Here is a 16,234-nt window from a genome sequence, read left to right as displayed (position 1 = left end):
TTTAGTTTATGGATCGTTTGTAGTTTGAGCTATTAATTTTGTGTAATGCATGAACTGAGTTTGATTTATTTGCTAAACATGTACTATACTCATTTGGTAATTCACATGGATTTGATTTGGTTTTTCCTTTAATTAAAAATGGTACAACAAATGGGAAAAATTCCTCTGGATCTAAAATCGAGTAAATCTCGGTTGTTTCTTCGTGAATATTATTAGTGTCATCTACATTGAGTAAATTATTTGGAGGAATTTGAAGAAGGTCACTGGTTGTGGTAGTTGTGGTTGTAGTTGTGGTTGGTGAGTTGGATTGTAATAATGGTGAGTTTAATGGTGAAAATAATTTAAATATTGATGGATTGTTCCATTGATTATTTTCCAAATCGACCAATAGTTTTGATGTGGCTATTTGAGTATCTAAGTTTGGATAGTGTGTGTTATAGGGTGCTAATTTGATGTTGTGACAATCTGAAGATATTATTGGTTTTTCATTTGAACATATGAATAATGATATATTATTTGATGACCTAAAAAGAAAAAAAACAATATTAATATTTACTTCCAAAAGCAAAAAGTTGTCACATTAAACTTACTTTATTTTAATTCCTTTTGTAATCGAAATTAAAGTTACTTTAGAGCAATTACTGATCTCTATTAAACCAACGCATGGTCCTAAAACTATAATACAATCATGGCAGTTATTAATATTGCCCAAAGCAATATTTACCAATATATAAATTTGTGATTTTTTATTATTATTTATATTTAATTTGACCGATAGACCATTGGTTGGTGTTGCTCCGCTAGTATTATTATTTGTGCAATTTGAGCCATTTAAAACTGGTGAATTTAGATTTGTTAATATTGGTGAAAGTGTATTATTTAATGTATCTTTATATGCATTATAAGGTAATTTGGTTGGTGATTGGTGATATCCCTTTAAAAATGGTGAATCTGAATTTTCATTTACATTAATTATACCATTGGGTGCACTAATAAAGTCCTGTTCTATTTTTAATATTGTTTTTTTACATTGATTTATAACATTACAAATTGAATTGCTGTGATCAAAAAAAAATAAAAAAAAAAGTTAATATAATTATAAATATATCAATATAATATTAAAAAAAAAAAACTTACAATTGATTCATAATCATTTTTAACTTCCCCTTTTTATTTAGAGAATATAATTTATATTTTATAATATATATCTATGCTGAATGTATTTTTATTTATCTATTTATTTTTTATAGGTTCTATATTACATTGGGGTGGTTTATTTCTTTTTTTTTTTTTTTGTAAGTGGTATATACCAAAGATAAAATGATTGTGATAAATGTAATAAAAAAAAAAATGATAATTAATTTAAAAAAAAAAATTTTAAAAAAAATAAAATTAAAAAAAATAATTTTAAAAAAAAATAATTTTTAATTTTTTTTATTTTCTTAATTATTATAAAAATTTTGAATATTTATTATAATTTACATATAAACAGACTATTTATAAAATTTTTTAATAATTATTTTTAATTTTTGATTTCTTATAGGCAATATTAATAATAATAATAATGAAAAATATCTCACAAAAGCAATTATATAAATATTTGTTATTATTAGTGTTAAAATTGAATTTTTAAATATTAAAAAATCAACTTTAAATTTATTTTTAATTTTTGAAAATAATAAATAAATTAGTTTTTATTTATCTAATTTTTATATTCCTAAAGATTTCAAATTCTTTTTCTAAACCCACTAAAAAGTATGTGTTTGTAAATTAAAGATTAATTGGAACACCAGCATCTTTTTGGGTTATCAAATAATCAATTAAATAAATTCAACGAAATAACGATTTTTTTTTAAATTTTTTTTAATTAAATTATTATTTTTTTATTTTTTTTTTTAAATTTTTTATATTTTATATTTCAATTTTTTCTTATTACCAATTTCTTAATTTCTTATTTCTTATTAATTATTTATTTATTTATTTATTTATATTTTAGTTTTTTCTTCTACTACTAAGAAAAAAAAAAAAATAAATAATATAAATTTAAATTTAAATTAAAATTTAAATTTATTTTTTATTTTTTTAATACATTTTATAATATCATATGATATCTAGGTTAACATTTAGAAATATTAATAATATCAAAATATATAATAGATTTATAAAATCCACCAGTTTATTAAATAATAGTCAAACTGTCAATAATTACATTCCTACAGGATTAAACCAACAGTATAGTTTTAATAATAATCATAACATCAACAACAACAACAACAACAACAACAATAATAATAAATCATTTTGTACCATTACCAAAAATAAACTTTTAAACGTTACAAAAGAAATGAGTGTTACAAGTAGAAAACTAACAGAAAAACAAAAGGGTGATATAGAGAAATTTGATAATGAAAATTTACTTGGAAAAGGAATTTTAAGAGGTGCACCAGATATTTTTAATGGTATCACTGTCGAAAATACACAGCAATATCCAAAGGACCCAATCGAATTTTCAAAATACCTCGAAAATAGTATAAAGTTTTGGAGCGATAATAACCGTAGAGGAGTTTGGTTAAAGATACCCCAATCACACTCAAATTTAATTTCAATAGCGGTAGAAAAAGGATTTGAATTCCATCATTGCCAACTCGATTATTTATTGTTAACCAAATGGTTACCATCACCAGAAAGCAACGATCCAAACAAATTACCACAATATACATCACATTTCATTGGTTGTGGTGGTGTTGTAATTAACGATAAGAAAGAAATTTTGTTAATCACCGAGAAACAAAGACCCGATAAGTGGAAGATTCCAGGTGGTTCATTAGATTCAGGTGAAGATATTTGTGCTACTGCTGTTCGTGAAGTTTTTGAAGAAACTGGTGTCAAAACAGAGTTTGTTAGTATTTTAGGTTTCAGACAACTCCACAACTATGCCTTTAATCGTGGTGATATTTATTATATTTGCGCTCTTAAACCAATTTCCGAAGAAATCAACATTGATCCACACGAAATTGCCCTATGCAAATGGGCTCCAGTCGAAGAATTTGTTTTAACTCAATCAACATTCCCATTACAACAAGCTGTTTCCCAATTGGCACACGAATATGCTTTCAATGGTTATAAAGGATTTAAAGCATCTGAAGTTGCAAATAGTTTAAAACCTGGAAATAGTTTTGTTTATCATGGTTCAAACTTAGATTTCACCGATTTAAAAAATAAATTATAAAAAAATAAAAATAAAATTTTATAATCATTAAAATTAAATTTGAAAAAAAAAAAAAAACTAATTTTTATTATACATTTTATTTATAAAATATTAACACTCTCCATCTTCGATATCCATATCTGAAACCTCTTCTATATTATTATTGTTAATATTATCAGATTTTGAAATTGAAATATTCTTTGGTGGGGGTGGGGGAGCTACATTTAAACTATTGTTATCATTATTTTTTGGTGGGGGTGGAGGAGGTATAATATTATTTGAAAATGCTGTATTTTTTGGTGGGGCCGGTGGGGCTACTACTTTATTAAATCTTTGTGTTCCAGGTGGTTCTAATGAATTGTCATTATAAAAATCTCTATATCTATCATTATTTCTAAATCTTTCTTCATTAAAATGTTGATGTTGTTGTTGATGATAACCTGGAGGTGGGGGTGGAGGTTGGAAATGCTGTTGTTGGTTATAGTTATAGTTATAGTTATAATTATAACTACCATTGTATCTATATTGATTATTATAATTACTATAGTGATAGTTGTAGTTTTGATTATAGATCATATTGTTATTATAATTATTATTATAACCATCTTTTTCGGTTGGTTTGTTATTTATAAGATTATTATTGTTGTTATTATTATTATAATTACTATTGGTATTATTATTAAAACTATCATTTTCATTTGATTTATTATTTATAAAATTCTTAAAGAAATCTTTGTCGTAGGTTTTATAATATGACTCTTCAGATTCTATATTTTCAGGCTGGTGGAACAAATCTTTTGGAAATTCGATATAATCATTATTCTCTTTGAATTTTTCATTTTCTTCAATATCCTTATTTGGTGTACTACTAGTATTTTGAACAAATATTGCCTTCTTATTGACTGTTTTTTGTATTGATTCATCCTTTTCCAATGATTCATTTAAACTTGTATTTACTTCCTCTGTTGATTCTATTTTTTCTTTAATTATAGAAGTTGAAGTAGTTGTTTCATTATTATTATTTACATCGCTACTGCTATTATTATTGTTATTATTATTATTTCCTTCAAGTGTTTCAAAATATCTGCCACTAGATTTATTAAAATAAAATTTAATTAGTAAAATTTAAATATTATTATTATCTATTATTTATATTATTAAAACATACTTTTGAAGAGCCTTTAGCTCGTTAAATTCTTTTTTATTTTTTTGAACCATTTTATGATTATAAGTATATGGGCATTGATAAACTGGATGTCCTTGTTGAAGACAATTAAAACAATAACCAGAAAATGATGGTTTTTTTTCCTCCTCTACCTCTAGGCATTTATTGGATCGTATATCACCTTTATCAATAAAGTAATTGGGTATTTTTGTAAAATTATAGGGAATCGATGAAGCCATATCACTAAATCTATCATTACCTGCTCTATCTAAAACAAATCCATCATAGTAATAATTAACAATATGTGGTCTATATTCTCTTTCAATTTCTCCATTTTCTTGTGATGATTCATATGGTCTTCTGCAAAAGTCACTCTTAAAAAAATTTAATAAAAAATTTTCTAAATATTCAATTTTCGATCTATAATAAAAGTTGTTAGGATTTTTAATTATCTATGAATAATAAATATTAATATATAGATACATACTCTTCTATACAATTTAAATTTATTGAAAATATTGGTTCGATTTCACCTTTAAAACAAGTCTTACTATTTTTTAATTGTTTTTCTAGATCTATAACTCTTTTTTCTAACTCTTCTACCCTTTTCTTGTATTCAATATTATTTTGAAATATTTGTACAGGACTGAAAGCACTGCTATTTGTTTCATTATCTTCAGATGTCTTTAATTTTTTTAGCTCGTGGCCTTTATCCTGCTCTTTATTAATTTCATCTTCTTTCACAACTGTTGTTGCATTGTCCATATCGCTGTCGCTGATACTATTCCTTCTTTTAAATGGTTGTTTTTGTTGTAAATTAACCAAATCGTCAAACTCGTTTGCCCTATCATCACTATTGGTTATTGGTGGTGATATTTCCATATCTATTTACAATATATAAATCGATGGTATTGATGTTATTATATTTTTATATTTTTTTTATAAAAAAATAAATTAATTTTAAATTTGAAATGAAAAAAAATGAAAAAAAATTTTTTTAAAAAAAAATAAAAAGTTTTCTTGATTTTTTTTTTTTTATTGGTCGAGAAATAATAATTTATTTATTTATAAAATTTGTTTGAGCAAATATATAATGTATAATATAATATATCCTGTTTATGAAATTAAGGGAAAATTTTAAAAATCTTTTTTTTTTTTTTTTTTTTTTTTGTTTTTAAATTTTTTTTTTTTTTTTTTTAATTTTTTTAAAATTTTTTTAAAATTTTTTTTATTTAACGGAAAAATTAATACATAATAATACAAGAAAAATATATATATATATTTATACATAAATATAATAATAAAACTATTTAATTTTTTTTTTTACCTTTTTTTTTTTTTTTTTCAATTTTAAAAATTTTTAACACATAATAATAATTTTTATAATAAATTTAATATTAATTATAATAAAAATAATAAAAAAAGCAACACCATAATTATAAAGATGTCATCTAAAGTTTGTAAGCTATGTGGTAGTGAATCATTCGCAACATCAAACGATGGCAGTGTTGTATGTACAGATTGTGGTACCATTAAAGATTCAGCTAATATTGTATCTGAAATTTCTTTTGGTGACAATTCATCTATTGTTGGTACATTTGTTAGTGCTACACGTAGAACTGGCTCAAGTTATCGTTCATTAGGTGGTAGAGATTCAAGAGCAATGTCATTAGAGAATGCACGTAGAAGATTAGATGAGATTGCAACATCATTAAAGATTAGAACTCATCATATTGATTCAGCACAAAGATCATTCGAATTGGCAATGGAAAATAATTTTACAAAAGGAAGAAAAACCAAATTAGTTGCAGCATCATGTTTATATGTAGTTTGTCGTAGAGAGAAAACCCCACATCTCTTAATCGACTTTTCTGAAGTTTTACAAGTTAATGTTTTCACACTAGCACATACATTCCTTCAATTAATAAAGTTACTTAATATTCAATTACCAATTGTGGATCCATCACTTTTTATTTATAGATTTTCATCATCATTAGAGTTTGGTTCACAAACTAAAGAGGTTACTGCCACTGCAAATAAATTAGTAGCAAGAATGAAAAGAGATTGGATGTGCACTGGTAGAAAGCCATCTGGCATTTGTGGTGCAGCTCTTTATATAGCCTCTAAAATTCATGGTTTCAAAAGATCAATGAAAGAAATTGTACATATTGTTAAAATTGGTGAATCTACTTTATTAGCACGTTTAGAAGAATTTAGAAGAACTCCATCAGCTTCTTTAAGATTTAGCGAATTTGATGAAATGGAAATAGAGGAAGAGTGTGACCCACCATCATTTACCAGAAATAGATTAAAAGAACAATTAGAGCTTGAAGCAAAACAAAAAGAACAAAAAGAAAGAGAAAAGAAAGAAAAGAAAAGATTAAAGAGAGAGCTAAGGAAAAAAAAGAAATCTAAAAGTGAAGAGATTGAAAATGAGGAAAACGAAGAAGAAAAAGAAGAAAAAGAAGAAATTGAAGAAATTGAAGAAATTTTAGGCAGTGACATAGATGAATATGATGAATCAGTAACTACAGATAAAAAGAGAAAGAAAAAAGGTTCAAAAGAAAATCAAAAATCAAAGTTAGTTCAAAAAGAGGAAGAGTTAGAAAAAGAATCATCAGAGATAGCAAAACAAGCAGAATTAGATTTAGATGGTATTTCATCAGGTGACAAATCTATTGATTCAATTCCATCAACTCTTTTAGAAAACATTGAAAAGTTTGAAGAATTGGAAAACAGTAACAAAAAATTAGTAGAAACATTAGCACTATCTTATGCACAACCAACCCAACTACTTGCAACATTAGGTAGACTATCACAATCACAATCAAGCCAGTTTAATGAAAATAATATTAGTCAGCAATCTTATTTAAATACACCAATTCCCGAAGGTAAAACATTGGCATCACAAGTTTCATACCCACCATTACCAAGTGAAGTTGATTCAAGTGTATTCGAGCCAAATGACACCTTAGATGATTTAAGCGAAGATGAATTGGACCTTTATTTAGAGCATGACAAAGAGACCGTTAAAAAAAAAGAAGTAATTTGGACTGAACTAAATAAAGAGTGGATCGAAAAGAATGCAGAAAGACAAAGAGAAATCGATGAGGATATTAAAGCTGGTAGACCACCACGTAAGAGAAAACAGGTTTCAAAGAAATCTGCTGAAAATGCTCAGCTAGCTGCTGAAGAAGAACTAAAACGTAGAACTAGAAATGCAAAACTCGTTGAAAAACTTGGTCTTTTCAAACCAAATTTTTATGGTGATGTACTTGGTGGCACTTCAACTCAACCAACAGCCCCTGCTACTCAACAACCACAATTAAGACAACCACAACCAGAAGATACTCAACAAGAACAACCTACCCAAGTAATTACACAACAACAAGGTGGAAGTTTATTAAGCCAAACCTATGATAATGGTTATGGTGGTTATGACGATGGTTATGATGATTATTAACCATTTTTTACTTTTGTATTTATTTAATAATTTTAATAAAATCATAAAAAAAAAAAGCTGCTTTTATTAAAAACAAAATCAAAATAATTTACAAGTTCAACAACGATGAAATTTTATTTAATTTTTATTTTATTATTTATTAATTTTTTTTTTATTTATTTTATTTTTTTTTTTAAAATTTATATTTTTTTTTTTTAATTTTTTTTAAATTTCTATTTTTTTTTTTTTTAAAAAATCATTTATTTGTTTATCTTCAATTATAGTTTATTGTTATTAAAATAAATATTTAAAATATATATACAAATAAATGGATTTTAGAGGATTTGAAGATTTAAAACCAAATAAATTCAGAAAGGCATATGAGGATGTAAAAAGAGTTGGTGGGTTTTTAAACAGTCACAAATTAGGTGTGTTCCTTGTATCGCTTAGTGGCGGTGTTGCTTTCCTTTATCACAACATAACACAATCACATAAAAAATCATTGATTCAGTTTGCAAAGGAAAGAGTCGAAACATATTTTAATGCAACCCAAAACCTATGTAATAGAGAAACCGAATCTATATTTATCAAATTTATTGACGAAAGAAAATTTTTAGAAAAAATCGAAACTCCATCAATTGCTTCAATTAGGCAACAAAAAGACCCACAAGAAAAACAAAAATTAACTGATCAGCTAAAAGTTTCAAGTAATATTTCAATATATAATATCTTTATAAAAAAGAAACATTAATTTACTAATTTCATATTAAAATTTTAGTTATTACCAAATTATTTTCAGTATTATATGTAATACCATTAATTATAGTTTTAAATAGATTGCAAATTAATTTAATTGGAAAATACTGCTATTTAGACTATATACTTTATAAAGATCAAGATGTTTCAAAAAATAGATACATAAACCAAAAAACTGAAGAAAACTTTATCTCTTCAAAAGATCACTGTTATTTCTTTGATAATAAATTTTCACAATTCATAAATCTAATTCAAGAGCAAATTAAAGTTTCATTAAAAGAGTGAGTAGAAAATAATAATGAACAATGAAATAATAAATATTAATTTCTTCTTTATATATATATAGTTGGAAAATTGATCAGCAATCAAGTTTTGAAGGGATTTTAAAATTATTAATAAATATTAGAGGAAATTTTGAAAAGAAAGAAATATTAACATCAACAACATCAGATAAATCACTATTATATTATTTAATTCCAAGCGAAGAAGAATTTAATGAAATTTTAAAAACACATAAAACACCAGAGAATGACAATGATATTCAGTATGAATATTTAGCAATGTTGTACAATGAAACCAGAAATATATTTGAAAGTCAAAAGTTTTATGAAATGTTTAAAGAATGCATCAATGAAACCTTTTTAGAGTTCACCCAATCTTTAAGAGCAGATTTTGAATCACCAGAACTAAAGAATAAAATTGATCAAATTGTTTTACCAGATTTACCAATCGAAATGGAAATTCCCAAGCCATTAGCCACAATGCATAATATTGTTCTTTTACCAAAGATTAATAAACAAATTACCAATATTCTCGCCAAAAGAACATTAATTGTAGATAAACTTTCAACCTTTAGTTCCATTAAAAAATTAAACTATTCAATTTTAACAAATGATTTGGATTTCAATAAACTTCAATTCAATTAAAGAATCAATGTAAACCCACAACTAATTATTTAAAACAATAGTTAAAAATAAATACTCCTTTTTTTTTAAATAATTAGATTCTATTTTTTTTTTTATAATGGTTTTTTATTTTTTTTTTTATTTTTTTTTTTTTTAATAATAATCATATTACAAAGTTGTTTGGGTTATTATTATTATATATATTTATTTAACGAGCTAAATTTACAGGAATTGTTAAATTTCCGTTTTCATCTAATGATTCTTCTGGTATTTCAGCTAGTATTTCGTTATCAGCTATTGCCTCTTCCTTTGGGTTGTAAAAACGTTCTTTACTGAAAATTGAGGGTGTTAGCTCTTGTGAGAATTCATTTGTAATATCTTTGAATGGGACAATTCCTTCTTTTTCTATTTTTTCTGGTGGTAAAAATATTGCTAAAAGTACAACACACATCACCCCCACACCACCAAAAATCCAAAACATAGTACTCTGCCCTATATATGTTACAGCACTAATAAAATTATTTTTAGTACTAGATACTATATTATCACTATTATTTTTTTAAACTTACCTAACAAAAGTAAAACTTAATAACATGTTGAACAACCATTGTAAAGCAACTAAAACTGGTGAACCGATATCTTTAACATCTGGGTCAAAGATTTCATTAATAATAAACCAAAATAATGTACCAATAGACATAGCAAATGCACCGACGAATGCAAACAAACAAACAATTTGAAGCCAACCTTTTACCTTACCTTCCAAAGTTACAAAGAAAAGAGCAATTAACAAATCCATTGCTGTCATAACGATTGAACCTACAAAAAGCAAAGGTCTTCTTCCAATCTTATCTACAACCAAAGCAGCAACCACTGTTGTTGATACATTCCAAACTTGTAAAATACAAGAGCATGTTATAGCACCATACTCTTGAGTGAAACCTGCATATTCGAAAATAATATTGGAAAAATACATAAATGCGTTAATTCCAGTAAGTTGTTGAAAAACGCAAAGTACAACACCAAGGAACATTGGTTTACGATTCTTTGGTTCCATTAAAACTCTCCAACTCTTTTTTTTTGATGGTTCTTCGTTAATAAGTTCACCTTGAATTCTTCTTTCTCTTTCAAGTCTTTTATTTTCTATCCATACTGGTGATTCGTTAATAACACACCATATAATAAGAACAAAAAAACCCGGTACACTACCAATAGCAAACATCCATCTCCAATTATTTGCAGATCTCATTAAAAGAACACCCATTACATTTGCCCATAGTAGTCCAATTGTAATAAATAATTGAAAAATTGAACCATAGGCACCTCTTTTTTCTACAGGTACTACCTCTGCCACCATTAAAGGGCAAACTGCTGAAGAAATACCCACACCAAAACCTAAAATAATTCTTAATGGAGCTATTAAACCCAAAGGATTAGTAGCTGCAGATGAAATTGCACCTCCAATAGTTACAATTGCTATAATATAATTAAATAAAGTATTAGTTTTTAATAATATAAAGTAAATATATTTTTTATTAAAATATATTTACCAGTTATAAAAATAACAGGTTTTCTTCCTATCCAATCGGCCAAAAAACCACCGAAAAAAGAACTAATTAATGCACCTAAAAGAGTTCCACTAACAATGAGACCCTGTTGAACAGTATTTAAACGACGCTCATCTTTAATATGACCCAAAGCTGGACCAATAATACCTGTATTATATCCAAAAATTAAACCACCACTTGCTGCTAAAATAATAATAAGTGCTGAACTACTTCCAACTCTTTGTAGCCATAGTGGTTTATGAGGTAACCAAGATGGTCTTTGTGGTGTTGTAAAAGATACCTTTTTCTTTACTAAAGGTAATTCGAATGAATGGTTTCTATTTCTAACTTGCTCAACTCGGTGAATTGAATCCAATATATCTGACTCTCCATCTACTGTGGAATTTGTCATTTTATAATGAACTATATTGTATTCTTTGTTTTTTTTCTCTTTTTTTTAATTGAATATAATTTATTTTAGTAATTAATTTTTATAATTTTTTATAATATTGTTATTTTTTATTTCTATTATTGGTTATTTTTTATTTCTATTATTATTTTTATTATTATTATTATTATTATTTTTATTTTTTGAAAAAGAAAATAATATTTTAGAAAACAATGAAACTATTGCAAAAAAAAAAAAAAAAGAAAAAAAAAATTTAGGGGGAGAGTGGTTAAAATATTTGATAGAGAGCGAGGGGGTGTTAAAACAAAAGAAATTTTTTTATAAAATTATTTAAATTATAATATTGATAACCCCTATTCAAATTTATTTTTATTTTTTTTTATTTTATTTTAGAAAATTATTTAAATTAGGGGGTTCCCTAAAATAACTTCGATTTGTAAATCCCGACTTGATTCGAAAATATTTTAAACTCCATATTAATTATTAAAATAATGTAAATATATCTTTAAAAAAAAAAACCAGTATATAGTACTGCAAATAAAGTTATTACCAGTATATTTTAAACTGCTTCTCCTAAGTTATACAAATTTAGTTTTTTATTATTACATTTTTTCTTTGTTTTATAATTAACCCTTTGAAAATTAAAAAAAAAAAAAAATTTTAATAATTAAAATATAATAAAAAATTTTGGGGGTTATATTTTCTCCTATAATTTAAAGATAAATATTTAAATTAATATGAAGAAATAAATAAAGTTTTAAATTTCTTTGATAATAAGGTAATTATAAACTGTTATTTTTATTTATGAATATATTATTTTAAAAAAAAAAAAAATATAAATAGAACATATTTTAAATTTTAAAAAAAACATATATTTATTTAAAAAAAAACTAATTAATATATAATATTTATAAATGACACTTCAAGAAGAAAGTACAATAAAACAAAACACATATATTGAATTAGAAGAAGGAAAAATTTCATCTGAAAATGCCACAAATATTAATCTAAATAAAGATACTTTAGAAAATGAAGAGAAAAGAAGAAGACAAGTGAAATTATCTATAATTTTATTTGTAACTGGTTTTTTACTCGTTGTCCCATGGCTTGTAAATTTAAAATTCTTAAGAAGTTCAAATAGAGGCCCTAAAATTTTAGCAATATTCTCCTTGGTTTTGTTTATTCTTTATGTCATCACACTAACTCCATTTATTGTTGTGTCATTTCTATTTATATTTCAAAAACGTGACCCAGATCATGAAAGATAAAATAAAATAAATAAAAAAATAAATATCGAAAGGGCTCTAAAAGAATCTAAAAAATGTCAAAATTTTACAGAGAAATCCTATGTTATTTTTACCATAGTGGCTTTTGCTTTAACAATTATAATTAAAACTATTAAGAAAGATTTTATTCTAAAAAAAAAATACATTGTTTTAATTTTTCAGTGTAATATATTCTCTTTATTCATATTCGGAAATGGGTGACTATTCAACAAGATTAGATTTATACAATATGTTATTAAAGCAAAAAATTATAGACAATTGAAATTTAGGCATTCCCAAGTAAAAATGATAGAAATACCAAGGTAGATGTGTTGGATCCTAGGGCTGCACGTGAAATTTTTTTCTAAGTCTTTTACCAAATATTAAAAATATATAAATAAACAAAGATATTTTATTTAATTTGAAGATCAACAATTGATTTATTTCTGTAAAATTTTTTATTTATTTAAAGTAAAGACACCTTTGTTAGAGATTTCCTTTTAAGCAAACTAGAAAAAAGGTAAATATTTTAATTATATATTTTTATTAGAAAATACTAACATTAACCACAATAATTAGACCCTAAAACTGGTATTTGATATTTCTGATTTAAATAGTTCTCCCTCTTCACCAATCGAGTGGAGGCTCTTTCTTTAGGTTTTAACGTTTTAGAATGGGTTTTATTAAATTGACAAATAACAATCAAAAAAAGTACAATTTAATGATTATCAAAGAAAAAAATTTATAAATAAATTATCATCACAAAAATTAGTCATTTTTTTTCAGTGATATTATTATATATTCACAGAAATGTAGTATTAATTAATATAATTATTTATTATTTTATAATTTTTTTTGGTATTATATCACACATCATATTATTAAACATATAGGATGATTTAAAGTGATGGTTATTATAGATCAAATGTTTTATGAAACATACAATTTTATTTATTCAAAAAAAATAAAAATTAAAATTAAAATAAATAAAAATTAAATTATAAAAAAAAAATAAAAAGAAACTTCTCAACTCAAAGACTTTAAAGTTATTTATTTAAAAAAAAGACACCGAATTTTAATTTTTAATAAAAAGTAAATTGTATAGTTATATCTATATTTGTTTTATGTATTTTTATTTATACAAATTGTTTGATTTTATATTTTATGAAATGTATTGATAGCTTGTAGGCGGTTGAATTTGAGTTGAAATAGGTCCTATTTAAAAACCTTATTACAAAGAATAAACTAATACCCCAATGTTTGATTTGTGTCTTAAAATGTGTTGACACTGAAAAATAAAGAATAAAAACCCCAATATTTGATGTGTGACTTAGCTGCGATGGCACTTAAAAGAAAGAATAACAATAACCCCAATATTTAATTTGTGACTTAGCTGCGATGATACTGATATAGAAAGAATAAACATGAACCCAATGTTAGATTTGCGACTTAAATTATGTTGGCACTTAAAAAGAAAGAATAGACAAGAACCCAATATTTAATTTGTGACTTAGCTGCGATTATACTGATATGAAAAGAATAAACAAGAGCCCAATTTTTGATTTGCGACTTAAATTATGTAGGCACTTAAAAAGAAAGAATAAACAAGAACTCAATATTTGAAATGCGACTTAAATTATGTTGGCACTTAACAAGAAAGAATAGACAAGAACCCAAAGTTTGATAGGCGACTTAAATTATGTTGGCACTTAAAAAGAAAGAATAGACAAGAACCCAATGTTTGAATTGTGAATGAAACGTATTGATCCCGAAAAGAAAAACTTTAAGTAAAATTATAAAAATTAAATATAAGTTTCTTTTAAATTCAAGTATAAAAATAATTGTTTAAATATTATAAATATAGTTACCTTAAGAGTTGTTTTGCTATAAAGCTGACTTGGAACATCTAGAATTGTTTCTGTAAAGTTGAATTAATGTGATGCTTAATTTCTATTATTAATGTTGGTGAAGATGGATTGTTTCTTGGATTGACGAAGTTTACTTTTTTTAATTTCATCGATTTAATAATTGAATGAAAAGATTTAATTAATAATTTGGTCTTCACCTATTTCTTAAAAGAAACATTGAATGAATTATCAAAACTATTAATTTAATCACCTCCGATTTCAATATTAATCAATTTCCATTATCTAAAGCTCATCATCATAATATTAATCTTCATCTTATCACTTTATAAACTTTCATCATTAGTTACTTTCTGCATAAAATATTAATGAAATTAATTAGTATATATTTATTAAGTATAAAAATGAATGTGTAAATTACTTACTGTGATGTTATAAAATTCTTCTCTACAGTTTGGGCAGGTGTTGATACGTCTAGACCATTGTTCGATACATGTAAAACAAAATTTATGAAGGCAATCGATTGTAGCCATTTCATTTATATCGATAAAGTTAAGACAAATTGTGCATTTGTCCTCGCTTTCTAAACGTTCACTTCCCAAATTTTCTCTTTCTGATGCTTCTCTTTCGTCCCTCTCTCTTTCTTCATTGTCCCTTTGAATTCTTTCTAATCTTTCCCTTTCTTCTCTTTCTCTTTCTACCCTTTGTCTTTCCTCTATTTCTCTTTGTCTTTGTTCTCTTATTCTTTCTGTTTCCTGTCTTTGTCTTATCTTTTCTGCTCTTTCTCTATCTTTTTGGATTCTTTGAAGTCTTGATATTTCTTCTTTTTCCATTTGTTCTCTTTCCCTTTGAATAATTTCCAATTTTTTTCTTTCAAGACCTTCTTTTATTTGTCTTTCTATTTCCATTATTTTAATTCTTTCTATTTCCTCCCTTTCTCTATATTCTTTTTGAACTCTTTCTATTTCTCTGAGTCTTTGTAATTTTTGTCTCTCTTCTCTTTCTTTTTCAATTCCTAATCTTTCCATTTCAACTATTTGCTTATCTCTTTTTAAACTCTCTTCATCTTCGAGTTTTTGTTTTTTGGAAAATACTTTGTCACATTTAATTATTTCGTTATCATATTCTAATGATCTTTTCTTGGTTGAATGATTTCCAGTTGATGCAATTGTTGATGGAACCGATGAATATGTTTGTGGATTTGAGGTTTTACGTTTTTGAGAAGAATTTGAATGAAATTGAGATTGTGGGAGATTGAGTGATGAGACACTTGAGCAGATAAATTGGTGTGCTGGTGATTGATGGTTTTCTGTTGTATTTTGTGAGTGTTGTTGTGGGGATTGGTCACAATGATTTAGAGTTAAATTATTATTGGTTGGGGTAGAAATTTGTGTGTAGTTGATGTTGTTATTGTTGATTGGGTTAGACTCTTGTGTGCAGGCCATGTCACCATTATTGATTGGGCTAGAACGTTGTGTATGGGCAATACTGCTATTATTGTTGATTGGGGTAGACTCTTGTGTGCAGGTGATGTAACCATTATTGATTGGGCCAGAACGTTGTGTGTAGGCAATACTGCTATTATTGTTAATTGGGGTAGACTCTTGAGTGCGGGTGATGTCGCCTTATTGATGGGGTCAGAACGTTGTGTGTAGGCAATACTACTATTATT

The 16,234-nt window shown here is 25.3% G+C and overlaps 8 protein-coding genes across 8 annotated transcripts in view; 4 read left to right on the top strand and 4 right to left on the bottom strand.

Moving 5' to 3' along the window:
- Position 1: 1 nt before the first annotated feature.
- Positions 2-1,154, bottom strand: DICPUDRAFT_150298 (uncharacterized protein; the record flags this gene model as incomplete). Its single annotated transcript, XM_003286279.1, has 3 exons — positions 2-524; positions 591-1,058; positions 1,138-1,154. 3 exons carry the CDS (start codon positions 1,152-1,154, stop codon positions 2-4), a joined length of 1,008 nt encoding a protein of 335 aa, XP_003286327.1.
- A 765-nt stretch (positions 1,155-1,919) lies between these two features.
- Positions 1,920-3,263, top strand: DICPUDRAFT_91689 (uncharacterized protein). Its single transcript, XM_003286303.1, has one exon. The coding sequence runs from the start codon at positions 2,105-2,107 to the stop codon at positions 3,227-3,229; it is 1,125 nt and encodes a 374-aa protein (XP_003286351.1). The 5' UTR covers positions 1,920-2,104; the 3' UTR covers positions 3,230-3,263.
- A 56-nt stretch (positions 3,264-3,319) lies between these two features.
- On the bottom strand, positions 3,320-5,255 carry DICPUDRAFT_77221 (uncharacterized protein; the record flags this gene model as incomplete). Its single annotated transcript, XM_003286278.1, has 3 exons — positions 3,320-4,298; positions 4,377-4,793; positions 4,861-5,255. The coding sequence occupies 3 exons, from the start codon at positions 5,253-5,255 to the stop codon at positions 3,320-3,322; spliced, it is 1,791 nt and encodes a 596-aa protein (XP_003286326.1).
- Positions 5,256-5,832: 577 nt separating this feature from the next.
- Positions 5,833-7,524, top strand: DICPUDRAFT_6794 (uncharacterized protein; the record flags this gene model as incomplete). Its single annotated transcript, XM_003286302.1, has 2 exons — positions 5,833-6,871; positions 7,286-7,524. Coding segments are annotated over 2 exons (1,278 nt in total), but the record flags the coding sequence as incomplete, so codon positions are not given.
- Positions 7,525-8,143: 619 nt separating this feature from the next.
- On the top strand, positions 8,144-9,497 carry PEX3 (uncharacterized protein; the record flags this gene model as incomplete). Its single annotated transcript, XM_003286301.1, has 3 exons — positions 8,144-8,522; positions 8,594-8,852; positions 8,918-9,497. 3 exons carry the CDS (start codon positions 8,144-8,146, stop codon positions 9,495-9,497), a joined length of 1,218 nt encoding a protein of 405 aa, XP_003286349.1.
- Positions 9,498-9,684: 187 nt separating this feature from the next.
- Positions 9,685-11,435, bottom strand: DICPUDRAFT_30768 (uncharacterized protein; the record flags this gene model as incomplete). Its single annotated transcript, XM_003286277.1, has 3 exons — positions 9,685-9,985; positions 10,046-10,952; positions 11,027-11,435. The coding sequence occupies 3 exons, from the start codon at positions 11,433-11,435 to the stop codon at positions 9,685-9,687; spliced, it is 1,617 nt and encodes a 538-aa protein (XP_003286325.1).
- Positions 11,436-12,454: 1,019 nt separating this feature from the next.
- On the top strand, positions 12,455-12,670 carry DICPUDRAFT_23634 (uncharacterized protein; the record flags this gene model as incomplete). The annotated part of the gene is made up of 1 exon (XM_003286300.1): positions 12,455-12,670. A coding segment is annotated over one exon (216 nt), but the record flags the coding sequence as incomplete, so codon positions are not given.
- Positions 12,671-14,888: 2,218 nt separating this feature from the next.
- Positions 14,889-16,234, bottom strand: part of DICPUDRAFT_77216 (uncharacterized protein) — a gene marked incomplete at both ends in the record, with an annotated part of 1,836 nt that continues 490 nt past the window's right edge. The window contains 2 exons of the mRNA XM_003286276.1: positions 14,889-14,915; positions 14,988-16,186. Of these exons, the coding sequence (XP_003286324.1) occupies positions 14,889-14,915; positions 14,988-16,186 (1,226 nt within the window). The remainder of the gene's footprint in view (positions 14,916-14,987; positions 16,187-16,234) is intronic.

Source organism: Dictyostelium purpureum (genome assembly GCF_000190715.1).
Source record: "Dictyostelium purpureum unplaced genomic scaffold DICPUscaffold_67, whole genome shotgun sequence".
Classification (NCBI taxonomy): domain Eukaryota; phylum Evosea; class Eumycetozoa; order Dictyosteliales; family Dictyosteliaceae; genus Dictyostelium; species Dictyostelium purpureum.
The sequence above is the reverse complement of the archived record's forward strand: the minus strand, read 5'-3'. Positions and strand labels throughout refer to the sequence as shown.

What these genes read in the sequence shown, in the direction of transcription:
- DICPUDRAFT_91689 (XM_003286303.1), top strand. Translation starts at nt 2,105, where the DNA reads ATGATATCTAGGTTAACATTTAGAAATATTAATAATATCAAAATATAT.